The sequence below is a fragment of the Heteronotia binoei genome, chromosome 1 (genome assembly GCF_032191835.1).
Source record: "Heteronotia binoei isolate CCM8104 ecotype False Entrance Well chromosome 1, APGP_CSIRO_Hbin_v1, whole genome shotgun sequence".
NCBI classification, from domain to species: domain Eukaryota; kingdom Metazoa; phylum Chordata; class Lepidosauria; order Squamata; family Gekkonidae; genus Heteronotia; species Heteronotia binoei.
The window spans coordinates 122,433,555-122,452,069 of record NC_083223.1 but is presented as its reverse complement, the minus strand read 5'-3'; the positions used below and the strand labels follow the sequence as shown (position 1 = coordinate 122,452,069).

General features: G+C 52.9%; 1 protein-coding gene across 1 annotated transcript; it reads left to right on the top strand.

Annotated features, from left to right (window-relative positions):
- The first annotated feature begins 17,355 nt into the window (after positions 1-17,355).
- On the top strand, positions 17,356-18,204 carry OLIG3 (oligodendrocyte transcription factor 3). The gene has a single exon (XM_060258848.1). The coding sequence runs from the start codon at positions 17,356-17,358 to the stop codon at positions 18,202-18,204; it is 849 nt and encodes a 282-aa protein (XP_060114831.1).
- The last annotated feature ends 311 nt before the right edge of the window (positions 18,205-18,515 follow it).

Below are 18,515 nucleotides of genomic sequence, written 5' to 3'. Positions count from 1 at the left end.
GTGTCATGCCAATTGAACCATGATAGTATCAGAATTATTATTTTTTCAGTTATTTCTTCCCTGCTAATCAAGTTTATCTCATGATTTATACTTTGAAAACCTTCTGTCTATAAAACAGGGTCTGATGGCAACTTCAAGACCAATAAATGTCCATGGCTCAAGTTCACAGTTGGCAGGAATACAAGTCTCAGGTTGGATCCTGCCACTCTGCTCAACTAAGTGCATAGCTTTCCTCCAGGGGAAGAGTCTCTTCTGCATCTTCTTCGTGGTCTCTGTGCATTCACACATATGGGTAATCCGCAGGATTGGCCCCGACCTCGGAGAGTTCAAAGCAATCTTGATCGTAGATCTGGCGCGCCTCCCACTTGTCCTGGGAGGAGACAGCTACTGCGCATGCCTGGACAAGGGGGAGGTGCTTAGCCACTCAGTTTCTTCCTTACCGCCGACCGGATCGCACCTTCCTCGTTGATCTCCAACTTCTTCATTGCAATCTCCAACAACTACCTTCTCTTCGCTTCAATTCTTCATCTTCTACTTCTCCTGGTATCGTATAAAAAAAAAAAAAAAAAGCCTCCTCTTACTATCTTTCTGGACTTTCCCCCTCCCTCCCCCCCCCCCTCCCGGGCGGATGGAAGGAAGGGACAAGATAATCTTTAAACGCTGTACCAGCTGCTCATCCAAAATCCCCTCGTCCGACGGCCACTCTCTTTGCCTGTTCTGCCTTGGGGAGGCACACCGTCCAGACTCCTGCGTGCACTGCAGCCAATTTGGTAAACAGGCCCGCAAGAACCGCGCCGCGAGACTCAAGAGCCACCTCATGGAAACCTCACTCCGACCGGCCATGCCGCGTGGCGGACAACAACAACCCGCGCCATCTTCCCCACACCTCGTGGGAGAGGCGCAGTCGGCAGCTTCCGTGGCACAGACTCCCTGTAAGCCTAAGACCGGCAAGCACTCTAAGAAGTCGGACGACCCCAAAAAGCGCCGCCGCTCCGATTCCGCCCACTCGGACCCGACGGGTAGCACTAGCTCAAAAAAGCATAAGACCCGCCCTCTCGACTCGGCCTCGAACCCGACCACCAAACCGAAGGCCCCGAACCCGACCGCCACTGCCTCCGGATCGATGCCGAAGACTCCGACGTCGAAGTCGACGGCAACACCGTCAATCACTCCGTTGGAAATCATCCGCATCTCATCAAAGTCGCCGTCCATTCCGAATTCCCCACCAGACCAGCTGCTGGATACGCACTCTACCGCATCCGTTAGGACCCACACTCTCGACCCCACTAAATTCATAGATCTCTCACAGCCGATAGACGCCCACGCGCTCACCAGAGAACCCTCGACCCCGAGAGATCCCCTGACTAGACCTCGATCTCACAGTCGCAGACGCACCAGGTCCCGCAGTCGCCGACACACCAGGTCCCGCAGTCGCCGCCGTACCAGGTCCCGCAGTCGCCGCCGCACCAGGTCCCGCAGTCGCCGCCGCACCAGGTCCCGCAGCCGCCGACGCTCTCGCAGCCACCGCAGGGGGAGACACTACTATTACTCTCCATCGAGATCTAGGTCTCCATCCCCACGGCACCGAAGACGGCACCGACGATCACCATCCCACGATCGCCATTACCACAGCTACCAAGAGTCTCCGCGCTACCGAGATCGCACACACAGACTCCAAACTGCATCGATCGAATCGCTTCACCACCATGACGACCCTACGGACCTCGGCGCCGAACCGAAGCTCCCGTCACCACTAGAATCCCTACACACGGCTCCCAAGACAACACCTCAGCCCGACCTACCTCAAGGAACCGACGACGGATCCGAGGAGGAACTCTCCGACTCCGACCACTCTTCGGGTTCGGACCTACAATCCCCAGACTCCGACATAGCCAAGCCAGCAGACTTATCACCGTCTGAAGGCCCAAGATCCTACCTCGACCTTGTAGCAAACATGGCAAGCTCGCTAAATCTAAAGCTCAATACAGACGCTCCCAGAGTCTCGGACGTCGTTTTTGATCTAGTCCACGCGGATCTTCCATCCAGCTCTTCTCTCCCAATGCTCCCCGTTCTACTAGAAACACTCAAAGAAGCATGGGACAAACCGGCATCGGTACCGCCAACATCCAAGAGGGTTGAAGCGCTGTACAAGATACACGCACCTGATTCCAAGTTCCTGTTCACCCACCCGGCTCCGAACTCGATCATTGTACATTCGTCCTCGAAGTCGAAGCAGACTAGACACCCGGTACCACCAGAACGGGAGGGCAAAAAACTCGACACGATCGGAAGAAAGATTTACGCCCTCACTACAGCCACAACCAAAATCCTCAACTACATGGCATGCTTCTCCGCATACACCCACAACCTGACCACCTCCCTCGCCGCATTGGTACCATCCCTGCCCGAGGCATCCCAAAAGTCAGCCACCACCACCCTGCAGGAGATGGCCAGAGTAACCAAACAGCAAATCAACACTGCCCGTCACGCTGCACAGTGTTCCTCCAGAACCTTGGCCTCAGCCATAGCACTCCGCAGACACGCGTGGCTCAGGTCCTCCTCCCTCCAACCAGACATCAAATACAAAGTTGAAGATTTGCCCTTTGATGGCCTTGGCCTGTTTAGCTCCTCTACAGATGACATCCTCACATCTGTAGACGATGGCAGGAAGAGGGCAAGACGACTGGGAGTCTCCCAACCTCTGACCCAAACCAATCGACAAAGGAACTGGAGGTCCAACCAATACAAAGGGAACAGATCCCCACGGCAACAGGAACCATGGAAGCGCAAACCACCGCAGTCCAAACCTTCCTTTCAACACAGACGCCAAACAACCAAGAAACCTTCAACCACACCCAAACCGTCTCTCTGACCTCCCTGCCCCGAGCCGTCCAGTCTCCCTCCATCAGCCAAACCCATCAACACGACTACAACCATTCTACACTGCCTGGAGGACCATAACATCGGACGCCTGGGTCCTCGCCATCATTCAAAGAGGCTACCTAATAGAGTTTACGTCCACTCCAAAGCACCACCGGTTCCTCACCACACCCCCGTCCGCACCCCTGCAGACGGAAATCGCGTCTCTGCTGGACAAAGGCGCGATAGAACCAGTCCCACCCCAATACCATCGCACCGGCTTCTACTCCCGGTACTTCCTGGTGCCAAAAAAGGACGGAGGACTCCGACCCATTCTCGACCTCCGCAAACTCAACCTACACATAACCTACAAGAAATTCCGTATGGTCACGCTTCAGGCAATCCTCCCGCTCATCCCAGAACGAGCATGGATGGCGTCCATAGACCTCCAGGACGCCTACTTCCACATTACAATCAACCATCATCACAGAAGATTCCTCAGGTTCGCCATAGGGAAGCAGCACTTCCAGTTCTGCTCCCTTCCCTTCGGTCTCTCCACAGCACCAAGGGTCTTCACCAAGTGCATGGCAGTAGTAGCAGCCACATTACGCCAGCAGCAGATATCAATCTTCCCGTACATAGACGACTGGCTGATCGTCGCCCATTCCAGGGAGCAACTACAACTGGACGTCTCGACCACCCTCTCCACCCTGGCCACCTTAGGCCTCCTAGTCAACCTCTCAAAATCCAAACTAGTCCCTACCCAGAGGATCCAATTCATAGGAGCAGACATCTCCACGCTCTCGCAAACGGCTTTCCTACCTCAGGACAGGGCACTCGCCATAATGTCACTGGCCAACACTATCATCGCCCAGCGCTCCCAAACAGCGCTCACCTTCCAGAGAATGCTAGGCCTCATGGCAGCAACCACAGCAGTTCTGCGGTTTGCGAAGCTGCACATGCGTCCCCTCCAAATGTGGTTCGTAAGAACTTTCCGCCCTCACACACAACATCAATCCACACTGCTCACCCTTCCACTACACATTGTACCATCCCTCAAATGGTGGACCAAGGAACGTCACCTCTACAAGGGCATGCCATTCAAGCAGACACCGCCCTCGGTGATTGTAACCACAGATGCCTCCAACTGGGGATGGGGAGCCCACTTGGAAGACCTCACGGTGCAGGGCCAGTGGACAGACTACGAACGCTCTCTCCACATAAACTGCCTGGAGCTCATCGCAGTGCACAAGGCTTTGCGGTCCTTCCTCCCATCGCTAAGGAACCAGCACGTCCAGATCACCTCCGACAACATCGCCACAGTCTTTTACATCAACAGGCAGGGCGGCACCGCCTCCGTCAGACTCTGCAAGAGAGCCCTAGCCCTGTGGCATTGGAGCATAAGCCAGGGCATCTTCCTCACGGCCGTACACCTACCAGGGGCCGAGAACACCCAGGCAGACGCCCTGAGCCGCCACTCCACCAACAACCACGAGTGGTCTATCAACAGCCGATACATCAGACAGATATTCAGCATCTTCGGACAACCGAAGATAGATGTATTTGCTTCACCGTCAAATGCCCAATGCACCCGCTTCTACATGAGAGGTCCTCCATCCCACCTCTCCAGGGGGGATGCCTTCATACAAACTTGGAAAGGAACACTCCACTACCTCTTTCCGCCCATTCCACTTATCACCAGAGTTCTACAGAAGATTCAGGTAGACCACACAAACTGCATCCTCATAACTCCATGGTGGCCGCGCCAACCCTGGTTTACGACCTTGCTGCTCCTGTCCAACAATACCTTCATCCAGCTCCCTCAAACACGGGATCTCCTCTCTCAACAGGGCGGCAGGGTCCTTCACCACAACCCGGCATCGCTCAAATTAACAGCCTGGAGAATCAGTTTCTAGACTTCCCTCCGGAGGTCCGTCAGGTCCTAGTGAACTCCAGAAAACCATCTACTAGGAAATCCTATCTATTTAAGTGGAAACGCTTCTCACACTATGCCTCACAGCACAACTTCGACCCCAACCTCGCCACTATACCTCAGGTACTAACTTACACCCTAACGCTCTCCAGAGCGGGTCTGTCGTATTCTTCCCTGAAGGTACACCTGGCAGCCATCTCTGCCTTCCACCCCCGCATCGATGGCACAACGGTATTCTCTCACCACGCGACCAGAGCTTTCCTCAAGGGCATCATTCGCCTACACCCACCAATCAAACAAGTTCTACCCACCTGGAGCCTGTCCCTAGTCCTGAGCCAACTCATGAAACCACCCTTCGAGCCCATGGCCTCCATCCCACTACACCTGCTGTCATGGAAGACGGCACTACTTACGGCCCTCACCACAGGCAAGAGGGCCAGTGACATCTGCGCATTCAGAGCAGACCCACCGTATACGATATTTCATAACAGTACGGTGGTCCTCCGACCTGACCCGACCTTCCTACCCAAGGTCGTCTCTACCTTTCACCTAGGAAGACAGTCCACTATACCAGCCTTCTTCCAGCACGCGGACGCGGGACAAAGGGCACTCCACAACCTGGATGCACGGAGAGCCCTAGCCTTCTACATAGACAGAACCCGCCAAATCCGTAAAGACCCTAGACTCTTTGTCACCTACGCTACCCATAATAAGGGCAGCAGAATATCTACTCAGAGACTCTCCAAATGGATTGTTGCTGCCATCGAACTCTGTTACCAGCTGGCAAAACAACCAATCCCTCAACATATACGAGCCCACTCAACCAGAGCCGTGGCTACCTCGTCTGCCTTCATGAAAGGCATCCCTATAGAGGACATATGCGCTGCAGCCGTCTGGTCCTCCACATCTACCTTCGCCTCGCACTACGCTCTCGACGTCCGTGCCCGGCGAGATGCCTCCTTCGGACAAGCAGTGCTACGATCGATCTTCGACTAACCACTGTGAGTACCACTATCATTACGTTACGCTCTAACCCTTCATGTTCTTACAGGTCCAGCACCCACCTCCGAAGAAATGGCTCGCTAATCACCCATATGTGTGAATGCACAGAGACCACGAAGAAGATGGACAGGTTTCTTACCTGTAACTGGTGATCTTCGAGTGGTCATCTGTGCAATCACACAGACCCACCCAGCCTTCCCCGCTGCTGGAAGCTAGTAAGCACAGTTATTTCCACCTATCCGGCGGCGGGAAGAAACTGAGTGGCTAAGCACCTCCCCCTTGTCCAGGCATGCGCAGTAGCTGTCTCCTCCCAGGACAAGTGGGAGGCGCGCCAGATCTACGATCAAGATTGCTTTGAACTCTCCGAGGTCGGGGCCAATCCTGCGGATTACCCATATGTGTGATTGCACAGATGACCACTCGAAGATCACCAGTTACAGGTAAGAAACCTGTCCTTCCCTGACCATATTTGTAGGATCCATCACATTACTTTTTAAAACCCTTCCTTTCCAAAAGCTGGAAGAGGCAGTTGATATTGTAGCAACAACTTAAAAAAATTATAGGTGATAGACTCCCAGCTAGTAGCCACTACTAATTAATGACCATAGCAAGAGGGCTAACATCTAAAGTGGAACTATTAGTGAAAGGGCCTTCCCAGCCCCCAACTCCTGGATTTCTGAAGAGAAGCTACATTATTTTGCTGCCACGAAAAAGACAGAGTCTTTCCAGATATTGTAAAAGGCCCAGAAGCATTCAGTTCTGTAGCATTCCTTAATTAATGCAGGTGTAGATCTGATTGGTGCCTACAGGGTGCCCAATGACAGTTCTGTGCATCCCGTAGCAAAAATGTGATTAAAATGTGGAATTTGCTGCCAGAGAAAATGGTGATGGCCACAGCAATAAACAGCTTTAAAATGGGATTAGATAGAATCATGGAGGATAAGTCTATCAATGGCTACTAGCCATGTGACTGAGGGGAACCTTCACATGCAGAGGCACTAAGCCTCTGAATCCCAGAACTAGGAGGCAACATCAGGGAAAGGCCTCAGTCTCTATGCCTTGTAACTGGCCATCCAAAGGAACTGGTTGGCCACTGTGTGATGCAGGATGCTGGACTAGATGGACCGTTGGTCTGATCCTGCAAAGCTCTTCTTATAGTCTTGTGTTTAGGAGAAATGTCTACAGCCCCTGCTGTATGCATCCCCCCCCCCCCCCGAAAAAGGTACACTTAGGGTGGAAATTTGACACTAGCAAGGGGAAAGCTGAGAATTTGGTGAAAGGCCTTGCCTTGGAATATCCTTCAGAGAGCTCCTGTGAGATTTCTTTTAAAAAGAATAGGAAGCAATCCACTATGGAAAGGTGATAATGTTCTGTATTTTCCTAAGGTTGCTGCAGAGCCAGGTTGCCCTGATAAATATTCCTATTATCTTTCCCAGCACTTATAACTTTGCTGAAGAATGACACTTCCCCCTTACTTATGTTTTTGGTTTTATTGTTGCATTTTGCAACACTTGTGAGCCGCCCTGAACAAGTCTTTGGAGAAGCAAAGAAATAAATAGTGTAGGGAGAATGGGGCATCTTTTTGCAAATGGTTGGAAGGGCCGTAGTACACTGCTAAAGAAAATGCAGGGGTTTGCCCTAAATAAAGCCTCTTGTCTCTAGATGATGGAAGATCTCTGTAGCAAAACCCAAAGGAAGGCTGAACAGATAGTGAGACCTGGTGGTACAATCCAGCCACTGGTTTCATTAGCAGAGTCTTCAACACATGATTTGCCCTTCTCTTTCAATTAAAGCATGTTGAAGTACCACACTTCAGCTGGATTGCCCTCTTGGCTTTTAATGGTCCTGTTGGTCTTGTGAGCCAGGATGGATCCAAAGGTGGATGCTGAATCCAAGAACCCAACTAGATGTTCTGCTGCTGCTGTTCAATATCTCTTTCCCCTTCCTCATGACTGTTGTACCGCCACTGCAGTATGCATTGCCCCACCACTCCTGCACATCATTGGCTATACTAGTATGGCAGTGTGATGATGTCATATCATGTGCTGTGTTCACTGAAGAAGAAATGAAGAGGCATGGAGTGGCAGATGACACCTAGTTAGATTCTCCTGACAAACTTGAAGACATCCAATAATGAACTACTGATGCAGCTTTCATCTTGCACATTATAAAGAGCAGATTTTGTAATTTTTGCCAGACCCAAACTCCCTGCAAATTAAAAAAAATGTCTTCCTGGTAAGAACAGAAGATGAACCATATTCAGCTGCAGCAGAAATAAACAAACAGGAGCTTGACATGAGATAGGATTCAATTGAAGCGTAATCTCTTAGTAAAAACCAAGTAAGCAATTACAGTCTATAGAAGCTCATGTGTTTCACTCTCAAAATCCTTGCCAAAGCAGAACTGTATAATGAATCTTGCTGGTCCTAACCGGTCATGCTGTTTATGCATCATTAAAATTAAACTTCCACTTCTGCCAACAAATTACATTTCCTATATATTCTCATAATTAGCACTTGAGCTGCTTCTGCTATTTGGGGACTCCCTTGTGTCCTGCGGAAGTCTTGCATCCAAGGCTGTTATTAGCAAATATTTTGAGCCTCCTCTTTCCTCATTGGATGTGATTTCCTGCCCTGCATCAGACTAGAGTCCTTACTGTAAATGTGTCTCCAAAGGAGAAGAGAACTGACTGGAGTGTTTAAAGGAGTAACTCTGGCTTTCATCAGATTTAGCTGCTGTCTCATTCTGCTCCCCAACAATTCTCAAATGGTGATCTCACTTTCGGAATCTTGTGGATTGGATATTGTTCATAAAATGATGTGGAATAATTCAAATATTGGCAGGATCTGACCTTATGCTTCCCAGTAAATTTTAATTATCCATAAGATGTTTTCTTGGTGGTTGCAGTTTTCAGATCGTTTGAGCTGGATAAACTTTTATGGTTTATTAAGGTTTTGCAAGCCTTGTTTCCCCAACGCACATGGTTGATGCTTGCTTTATTCCTTCATTTATATGTGCATTTATTAATTACTTCATTTATACATAGACAACATCCATGAGTTGGAATCTTTATTTTAGGGATTCTTCTGCAATGATGAGGAGAGAGAATGGGCCAAAGGATTCTTGCAGCCCTAATGTTGCTATCCTAAACATATTTGTAAGGGAGTAAATGGTATGAGAAGCAACAGAGTTACAAAACCAGAGAAAAATCTTTCTTATTAACCCCACACCTTGCCTCTTGGTCATAAATCCTCCTTACTTCAGTGAAACTGATGTAGAATCAGACTGATGGAGAAATGACATGCATAGATTGTAAATAAATTTAAGACTATCTCTTGTATGGGTCTGTATGGCACTTTAAGATGACCTTTTATATGGCACTTTAAGATGATCTCTCAAATAACAAATGACTACTATGTGGGTTGTTGTTTCCATCCCAAAAAGACTGAGATTCTGAATGAAGTCCAGAGAACACAATTCTCTGGAGAAATCCAGAGAATTCTAATAGTCACAACAGTAACAGATGCCACTCTAGAAAATTCTAGAGATCCCCCTTCCACTGGTTATGTGTCTGTTTAATCCTTCATGTGGTTCAGCTGTTGTTTTTTTAAATATCTGCATTTAAAACTTGTTTTAAAGGTTTTGAATATTTGCTGCCCTGTTTGAGTGGAAAGATGGCATTAAAATGTTTGAAATAATAAAGAACAAAAATAATATCAAGGCTGCATTTAAAATTTACTTTATCATATCAGCAAGGATCATAATAATATTGAACAAATGTTTTGAATTTTCTTCTGCATTATTATTATTATTATTTGCTGTGTAATATTCACAACTACCGGAAATGGTGTGGGTGCAAGATGCCATTAGTTACACTGTATCTGAAAGTTTTTCATTGCAATCCTATGCTGAGTTATGCCCTTCTGAATCCATATGACAGTGGGGCACAGAATCCCATAACTCTGCTTAGGGTGGCATTGTTGATGAAGTAAATATGGTAAGACTGCAGATCTAGGCATATTTGGTGAACAGTGAGCTACATAGTTCAGGCAAAAAAGTTCTGAAGTGATACGTTGCCAATCTTGTGTTGTTTTCATAGGAGAAAAAAATATCAATGAACACTGATGAATTTCTGCATGGTCTATATCAGGGGTTCCCAAACTTATTTGACCTAATGCCCCCTTTTCAGAAAAAAAAACCTCAGTGCCCCCTGGAAATCTTCAACTCCAACTAGTACAATGGGAAGGTGCTGCCGTCCAGCCTCTTTCAACCCCAAAGCAGCAGATAGCAGTAAAATGGGGTGCTCTTCAGAGGCTTCCTTGGCAGATGCAGTGCAGGCAACGTTTGCCCTGCAAAGTGAGGCAGTGGCACAGCAGCGTTGTCGGGGGCTCTTGGTTTGCCTGCTGGCTGGTGCAATCGTGCCACATGGGAAGGGGGAGTAAGGGGCGCCCAGCATTACCCTCTGGCAGGGTGGCACCCTAGGCGGTCGCCTACCTTGCCTACTCCCATGTGCTGGTCCTACAGAAGACACTGATTAGAAATTCTGGACCCCTCCCAGAAACGTGATTTTTGACATCTCCCTCTTCTCTTCTCTTCTCTTCTCTTCTCTTCTCTTCTCTTCTCTTCTCTTCTCTTCTCTTCTCTTCTCTTCTCTTCTCTTCTCCCTTTATGCTTCCACCACCCCCTTATTTTTATTCACCGCCCCCAATTGCACCCAAGGGTACTACCACCACCCCCTGGATCGTTTCAATATCTCCCACTTTGGGAAACACTGGTCTGCGCTTACAATTCCTGTGTAAAACCTGCATTGACAAACAATGCATATCCTGCTTTCTGTTTCTCATGAACAAGATTTGTAAGTATACAGTCCAGATGTGCCATTTCACAATTTATATTTTTATGGACACAGAAAAGTCCCACTTTTCCCTCAGTGAGCACAACAGGGAATAAAGTTCTTTAGCAGTGCAATCCTAATGACACTTTCCTGGGAGTAAGACCCATTGAATAAACTGCAGTAGACTTCAGAGTAGACCTGCTTAGGATTGCTCTCTAACTTTGGCTGGATCATTACTCACTGTAATGTATGCGGACAGTATAGTGGAGTTTCTGGCCACATGTATCATAGAGCTACTTGGGCTTAAAGGAACCAATTTGTTGTGGTTCCCTGCCATAGGCAAAACAGACCTCAGATGGTTTCCACAATTACTTTGCATATTTCTGTCTATGTTTCACATGCAAAGTAGATTTCATTTGATTTCAGAATGCAGTCACACAACATTCACACTTTACAGTGAACTAAAATACACCCTAGTGTCACTTATGAAGTGCTGTCACCTATGAATGCTGGTTTCTTTCATAAATCTGGTGCTCAATTCAGTCTGTAATGCAAATGTAAAACCCACATTGACTAAAGTATGTGTTTAATTTCTCCTCCCGGTTTTATCCTCTGCCGGCTTTTACACATGACCAAAAGAGCGAGAGAGAAAGAGACTTAAAATAAATTATTTTGCTGCCTCGGAAGGAAATGAGTCCGTATCTTTATCCTTGACTAGTATGGTTTTTTCATGCAGTTGAGGAAAGGAGGAAAGGCGTTTGTGATGCCAATGAGCATTCTGTCCGATGGTGGGTTTTACACGGACAGTTTTACAAGTGATGTTTAAAATGTACTGCAGCTAGAAGCGGCCGCTTAAGAGCTCTGGTTTCTTTCCAAGTCCCTTTCCATATCAAGGAAAGGCAAGTTGTAGAATGCAACAGCCACGAGGGCCTCCAGTCCTAGGCCTAAAAGGGGAGGGGACGAACAAGAATTCCGTGCTAACAAAACCGAGGTAGACTTAACACACACACCCCGCCGCTGTCTGATAATCTAAACAGTTGAGCATGTTGAGCAGAAGTAAATTCTGTACACGTCCGGTGCCAAAACCTCAATGATCCGTGGCGCACTGTGGAGTTGGGAGAGTACTGGTCTCTCTCTAAAAAGCTACATTATAGAGCAAGTCACCAACATCAAACAAGGCGTAGAGCCATGCGTCTCTATGTGGTGGCGGGGTTGCCGCTATTGCAGTTTAGCAGTGGTGCCTTCAAGCGCAGATACCGCTTCTGGCGGCTCTCCCAAGTAGTTCCTCAATGTCTGATGCCCATTTACGAAATGGGTTTATGGCATCCGACTGCATCTGCACAGGGCAGCCCGGGTGACACCCTTGAAGCCCCACGCTGCCGCTGCGGTTTCAAGCGGAGTCAGTGTTGGTTCCCTTCGGGCCTTGGCTTGACTCAGCTCCGGGCCTTTCCCTTCCAAAGAGAGATAAACCAATCTTGCACTAGACCTTTAATCCTCGTTTAGCCCTGTCCCCAAGCTGACATTCTACACGAAAATCATAGAGTCATAGAGCTGGTTTCTCTGATTCTAGTAGAGAATATCAGTTTGAAGACGGAGTTAAACCAGTATTAAAGGTCTAGTGCGAAATTTGTTTCTCTCTCCCGGAGATCCGCGTCACCGGTTCAGAAGCGGCGGCTCTCGGTCTCGTTTTGTTGGACGGCCATCTCTGCAGGTATACTGGGCAAAAGCCACTGTTGTCAAAGACCAGCAACAGCTTCGCAGAAATTGCTCTGGGCCCACGGTCTTCACCTGCTTAGAGAAGCGAATCAACCCTCTTTCTCACTGAGCGCACAAAACAAAACTGAAAAGTTATGGGCTCTAATTTGCCAGGCCGGATCTTCAGGGTTTGCACTGAACAGGACGACAAGGTATAGGCACAGTCCAGTCAAACTGAGTACAAGAGACGATGGTCCTCCTGTGGACACTTACCTGGGAGGAAGCCCCCGTTGATGGAGGGTTATTTCCTAGTGGATTTCGATGGAGGGGAAACGTTGGCACTAAAAATGAAGGGACAGTAAGGGGGATCTGTCTACATTTCCCACGGATCTAGCCAATTCCGGATTTTGGTTTGGGTTTGTGTGTATGTGGTCTGTTTCAAAGAACAAAGTAGTTGATGTTATCAAGGCAATCCGAGTGTAATTGCTGTGTGAGTAGTGTAAAAGAAACTTTAATGGATGTTTTGTAACCGACCCCCAAGGGCAAGAAATCGGAAGAATATAAGATCCTACATTGATTTTCATACCATCTTGGAGAATACCAGCGAAAATAAAACGTTTACCGATCACTGTTAATCTGCGATCCAAGGAAAAGTTTTGAATTCACCTGAATTCCTGGGATCCTCCACAGCTCAGCACCGAGCCTGTTTTCAAAGCCAGGGCGAGGCCTCGGAGGCATTTGAAGCCCATGAGAAATGCACCGACCTGAACCTGAGCAGTCTGGCACCTGGGCTTGGTTCGGTTCGCAGAGCAGCTACAGACGGTGGCTCTGTTACTGGCAGGATCTGAAACCCGTCTTCTCCTGCCCGGTTCTGGCTGCACTCTATAACCACTGAGCCCTACTGCCTCCTTCCAGCCGCGGGCACTCCGCTCATTGGAAGGATATTATTTGCCGCGGGAGGAAGCAGGCGCCTGGAGGCCTGAGTGAGCCGGATCCTCCTCCCTCTCGAGGGGGCCAGTCGCTGCAGCCTCCCGGGTGCCCCTCGCGGGTCATTAGCCGCGGGAACTGGGCGGGGGGGGAGGCGTTTGTTCTCGGCTAGAGCAGATGTTTTGATACAAATCCATGCCCGGGAAAGGCCTCGCTTCGCCGCTTCCCGCATGAAAGAAAGACCCAAAGAGGCACGTTCAGAAGGACCCGGATCCTGCCATTCAAGGGGCTCCAGCAGCGGGTTGCCTGCCCCCTTGCTCAGACCCGGGACGGGACAAAGGCGGGCTCCAACTTGGCCGCTGCGGCAGCCGGTAAAGTCTCTCCGAGTCACCGGGCCATCTATTTCCCGGGGGCGGCGGGGGGAGAGGGGGGCGGGCGGCCTGGGTCCGGCACTCTGGTTTCCTCGGAAGTCCGTCCTCCTGTTTCCGCAGAGGCTCGCAGTCCTTCCCCGAAGGGTGCGAACTCAGACCCTTCGGGGAAGTTGTTGTTGGTTGGTGGTCCTCGCAAGTCCTCCCTGCCCGCCCTGAGCGCGACTCGCTTCCGAAGAAAACTGCTGGGGCGGGGCGGGGGGGGGGGGGAGGGTTGAGTCCCACACGCGACTATCCTGAGCCCGACAACCTGCTGCCTTGCTCGGACTGCACTCGCCCCAAAACTTTGGCTTGCGAGTCTCTTCCTCAGCCGCCGCCCTTCCCGCCAGGCGATCCCTAGTGGGGAAATCTAAGCAAGAGGGCATGTTGGGAAGGTGGCTGCTCGGCGAGGGGGCTCCGGGTCTCGAGCCAGGATGTTTAGGATCGACCCAGCCGCGAACCTCCCCGCCGCCTCGCCTGAGCTCTCGCAGCCCACCCAGGCCAAGAAGCGCTCCCCTTCCGTAGGCAAGGAGCGCCTACCGCCCGGGGCAAGTTCCCCCCTCCGCCCCCGTTTGGACTTCCCCGTATTTTTCGGGTTGGAGTTGCCAGAAGCGCTGCTGAGTGAGTTGCCTGATGAGGTCTGCCTGGATCCGATTCGGCTGGGGCGGGGGGGGGGGGCGGGCTGCTGCGGAACGGAGGCTGGAAGTACTATTTCCATTCTGGCTCCGGCTCCAGAACCTGATCACAATTTCCCCCTTTCCCCGTCCCAAATATTTAAAATGACTATCGTGACCCCCCCCCCCCGCGCCCCATTGGCTGGGGAGGATCCTCTCCGCCGGCAGGTGCTGACGGGTCATCTTCGCCCTTCTGCAGCTCCAGCCGGCCGGCCTGCTCCCCAAACCAAGGTCTGTTACTGGATGCTTCAGAAGGCTGCGTCCATAAACCACCGTGCCAGTCCGCTCCGGCCTCCTGCGCTCACACCATTGGTGTTAAAAGAGACACCCCCCAAAAAACATCTGAATTATATCTTGCGCAGACACCCTTCTGCGAAACATCTCCGAGCTGGCAGCCGGCAGCTCATTGCCCGAGCCCGGCGGTGCCCAGAAGCTCTCGCAGGAGTGCCCCTCCCCCCTCCCTCCCCCCAGCCCCCTCGGTGAAGAAGATGCCCCACACGGAGGGAGCATCGCGCTTATCCCGGCAGCCTCCTCGGAAGTCAGCCTCACTCAGGTCGCGGGGACTGAATGGCGGGGGAGCGAGCCCAGCCCAGGGGTCCCCTCAGCAGACACCTGCTTTCGCTGCTAAGCTCGTTCCAAGGCCTGACCCGGACCGCCGCTTGCCCGCCTGCCCGGCCCTTTCCTTGCCCAGCCAGGCTCCTGCGCAGGTTGACTTTCAAAGAGAGCTGCCCCCCGCCCTCTCTGGCCTTGATGGGGCCTCCCTGGCTACTTCCTCGCCCGCGATCTGGAGCCGCCCCGGGCCGACTCCCCCCCTGGCCAGGGCGCAAACCCCACTGCGCTCTGCCCTACGCAGCTGTGTGAGCCGAAGCACGTTCACTTGGGGCCAAGTCCCGCTAGATGCAACGGGGCTTTTTCTTCAGAGCACGGTGCCTTTGAAGTGGGACTCAGTCCCGGGACCCTTTATGCTTGCTCTCAAGAAGTGCACAACAACGGTCGGTCCGTCTTTCTATGGGAGCACTGCAGTCCCCAGGCGTGCTAACTTGGAAGACATTTCAACGCAATAGTGCCTACCCCCGAGTAAACATATGGTAGGTCGGAATCCCCCCTGACTCTTCGAGTGACCGAAAGTGGGCTGAAGGCGACAGACGCTGGTTTTCGTCGCTTGAAGATGCCTAACCGGATGCCTAACTCTGCCTGCAGTTACTTAAAGAGCGCAAAATCGGGTTGGCTTTCAAAACTTGGAGAGACTTCTGGGCTCTTCCCTTCCCTCCTTCCTTCCTTCCTTCCTTCCTTCCTTCCTTCCTTCCTTCCTTCCTTCCTTCCTTCCTTCCTTCCTTCCTTCCTTCCTTCCTTCCTTCCTTCCTTCCTTCCTTCCTTCCTTTCCCCCGCGCGATCCCAGATGCTCGTCAATATTGGTGATTCCAACCCCCCGAGCGAAAGCTGGGAGAGAAGCGTGCAGCGGAGCTTTGCGGTGTGTGCTGGCTGCTCAGATTCCTCAGCCCTTTCTCACAGTCCCCTAACGCACCGGCTGACCCTGTACACCCCCTGATGTGGCCATGAATCTCACACCGATACGGGAGGAATCGACCTAAGCGCACTTGCACGAAAGTAAACTTCACTGAAATCGACAGAGCGCCTGGCAATTGGTTTTAAAGGGCAGGCTGCTTGCCGGCAGAGGGAACAGTGCTGTTCCAAAACCTACTAGTGCGGCTCTAAGCGGGTATCCACGGAAAGTTTCTTTCTGTCCCTCTTATTTCTTAAAGCGCGCTAAAGTTCCACGTTGAAGTTAGACCACTCATAAAAGGAATGATCGTCAAATATATATATGCAAGACAAATAGTCCCAGGCACTGAAAACTGGGTGCTGGATCTCCGGTTCATGCATCCCCAGAAAGGGGTGGACCCGAGCATCCCTCAAGCCCTTCCACGCTGAGCGTCTCTGGATGCTGCGGCGGGTGCAGCAATGCATGCGGGGAAAGGAAGGCCTGCGACAGGTTGGCTGATTTGGGCAGGATGGGGGGAGAAGATACCCGACTAAACCGGTGAATCAAACCAGGGAAGGTCTTGTGTTGCAGGCCGATCAGATGACCCGATCTGCTCGGAGCCATTCAGCCGAGCTCCAGTGCCGTGCCAATCCGTGGGCGGGCGGGCGGGGGGGTCTGGCGCTGGTGTGAGCCGCGGGGCAAAGCGAGCCTGGGAGTCAGTCAGCTGCCAAGGGAGCGGGGAAGGCCAAAGCAGCGGTTCCAGGGCCAGACAGGCGCAAGGAGGAGTGGTTGGCCAAGGGAAGCAGCAAACCCGCAGGCCACACCGCAACAGCTCTCCCGAGCACTCCCGAAGAAGCCTCTAAAAGAGTTTAGCCGATGCTCGAAGCGCACCGAAGTCAATTGCAGCCTTAAGATGAGAGTCCTGCTCTGGCCCTGTAATCATTCTGACTCTTACACTGCTCCTGCTCTTCTTATTCTGTGGTAAGCAAACCAGATTCAGTCGCTTCGGCTCGATGGGTGGGGAAGCGCTTGTCAGTGGCTGGGGGGGCGGGCATGCCTCCCCCGCGCCGAAACTCTCCGCATAGCTTTGCGGGCGGCCCCTCCCTCCCTCCCCCGCCCGGTGGGCCGGCTGTCAGTCAGAGGCGGGGCCGCGTAGTCGACTCGGGAGGGTCTGCCAGGGCGTCCCGGGGCGCCGCCACAATGCCTGTGAAGGGGGGCTCCTGGCTAAATGGGAGAGTCCAAGCGCGCCGCCCCGAAGCCTGGCGCGTCATCTTGCCCAAGCCCCCTTCGGCACTCGGAGGGCTGCTTTTGTGCGGCTGCTGGCCGGCGGCTCTATAAAAGCCCCTCTTCTGCCGAGGCCGGCTTAGATCCGCCACGTCGGCCAGCCAACCGGGAGCCGGAGGAGCGGGAGGAGCCGAAGGGCAGGGCCGGTGGGGGGGAGACTGGCTTCCCCGTCTCTCCTCCTCCTCCTCCTGCCGGCCCCTCCCGAGGCGGGCAGCCCTCTCCGCCCCCTTGGTGCCTTCGCCCGGCCGGCCCAGACCATGAATTCGGACTCCAGCTCGGTGTCCAGCAGAGCGTCGTCGCCCGACATGGAGGAGCTGTACCACCACCACCACCATCACCACCACCACCACCACCCGGAGAGCCGCCTCCACAACTCGGTGTCGTCGACGCAGGGCGAGGGGGGCGCGAAGGGCTCGGCCGAGGGGGGCCTGGCGCGGGGGGGCGGCGCCAAGGGCGGGCCAGGCGAGAGCGGCAAGTACAAGCTCAAGAAGCAGCTCTCCGAGCAGGACCTCCAGCAGCTGCGCCTCAAGATCAACGGGCGGGAGCGCAAGCGGATGCACGACCTCAACCTGGCCATGGACGGCCTGCGCGAGGTGATGCCCTACGCCCACGGGCCCTCGGTGCGCAAGCTCTCCAAGATCGCCACCCTCCTGCTGGCCCGCAACTACATCCTCATGCTCACCAGCTCGCTGGAGGAGATGAAGCGCCTCGTGGGCGAGATCTACGGCGGCCACCACTCCGCCTTCCACTGCGGCACCGTGGCGGCGGCCGCGGCGGCGGCCCACTCGGCGGCGGGCCACCCGCCCACCCACCCCGCCGCCGCAGTCGTCCACCCGGCCGTCCACCCGCTGCTGGGCGGCGCGCTGTCTTCGGCCAACTCGTCCTCCTCGCTCTCGGCCTCGCTGCCCGCCCTCGGCACAATCCGGCCGCCCCACGCCCTGCTCAAGAGCCCCTCCGCCCCGCCAGCCCTCCCGCTGGGCGCCGGCTTCCAGCACTGGGCCGGCCTGCCGTGCCCCTGCAGCATCTGCCAGATGCCCCCGCCGCCCCACCTCTCCGCCAGCCTGGCCCGCATCTCCACAGAGGCCACCAAGGACTTGCTCAAGTGAGAAGCCCCGGACTTGGGGGGGGGGGCGGCGCAGGAAGAGCCCCTGAAGTCGAACCAGCCCAGGAGCCCTCCGGAGGGGGAGGGGTCGCGTGCATGCTCCTGCTCCTCTCCACGCCCCCCCCCCCGCCACCCTATCTTGTTCAGTCTGCATTTGTTGTCGCGGGGAGGGGATCTAGTGTAGCAAAAAGGAATTTGCCAAGGTAACGTCTTTCGGTTGGCTTCGAGGGGCGACGATGTGTCCTTGTCCCCACCACGGGGCTCTAAAACCCCTGAGTGAAGAGGGCTCCGGAGGGAGAGAAAGGGGGGAATGTA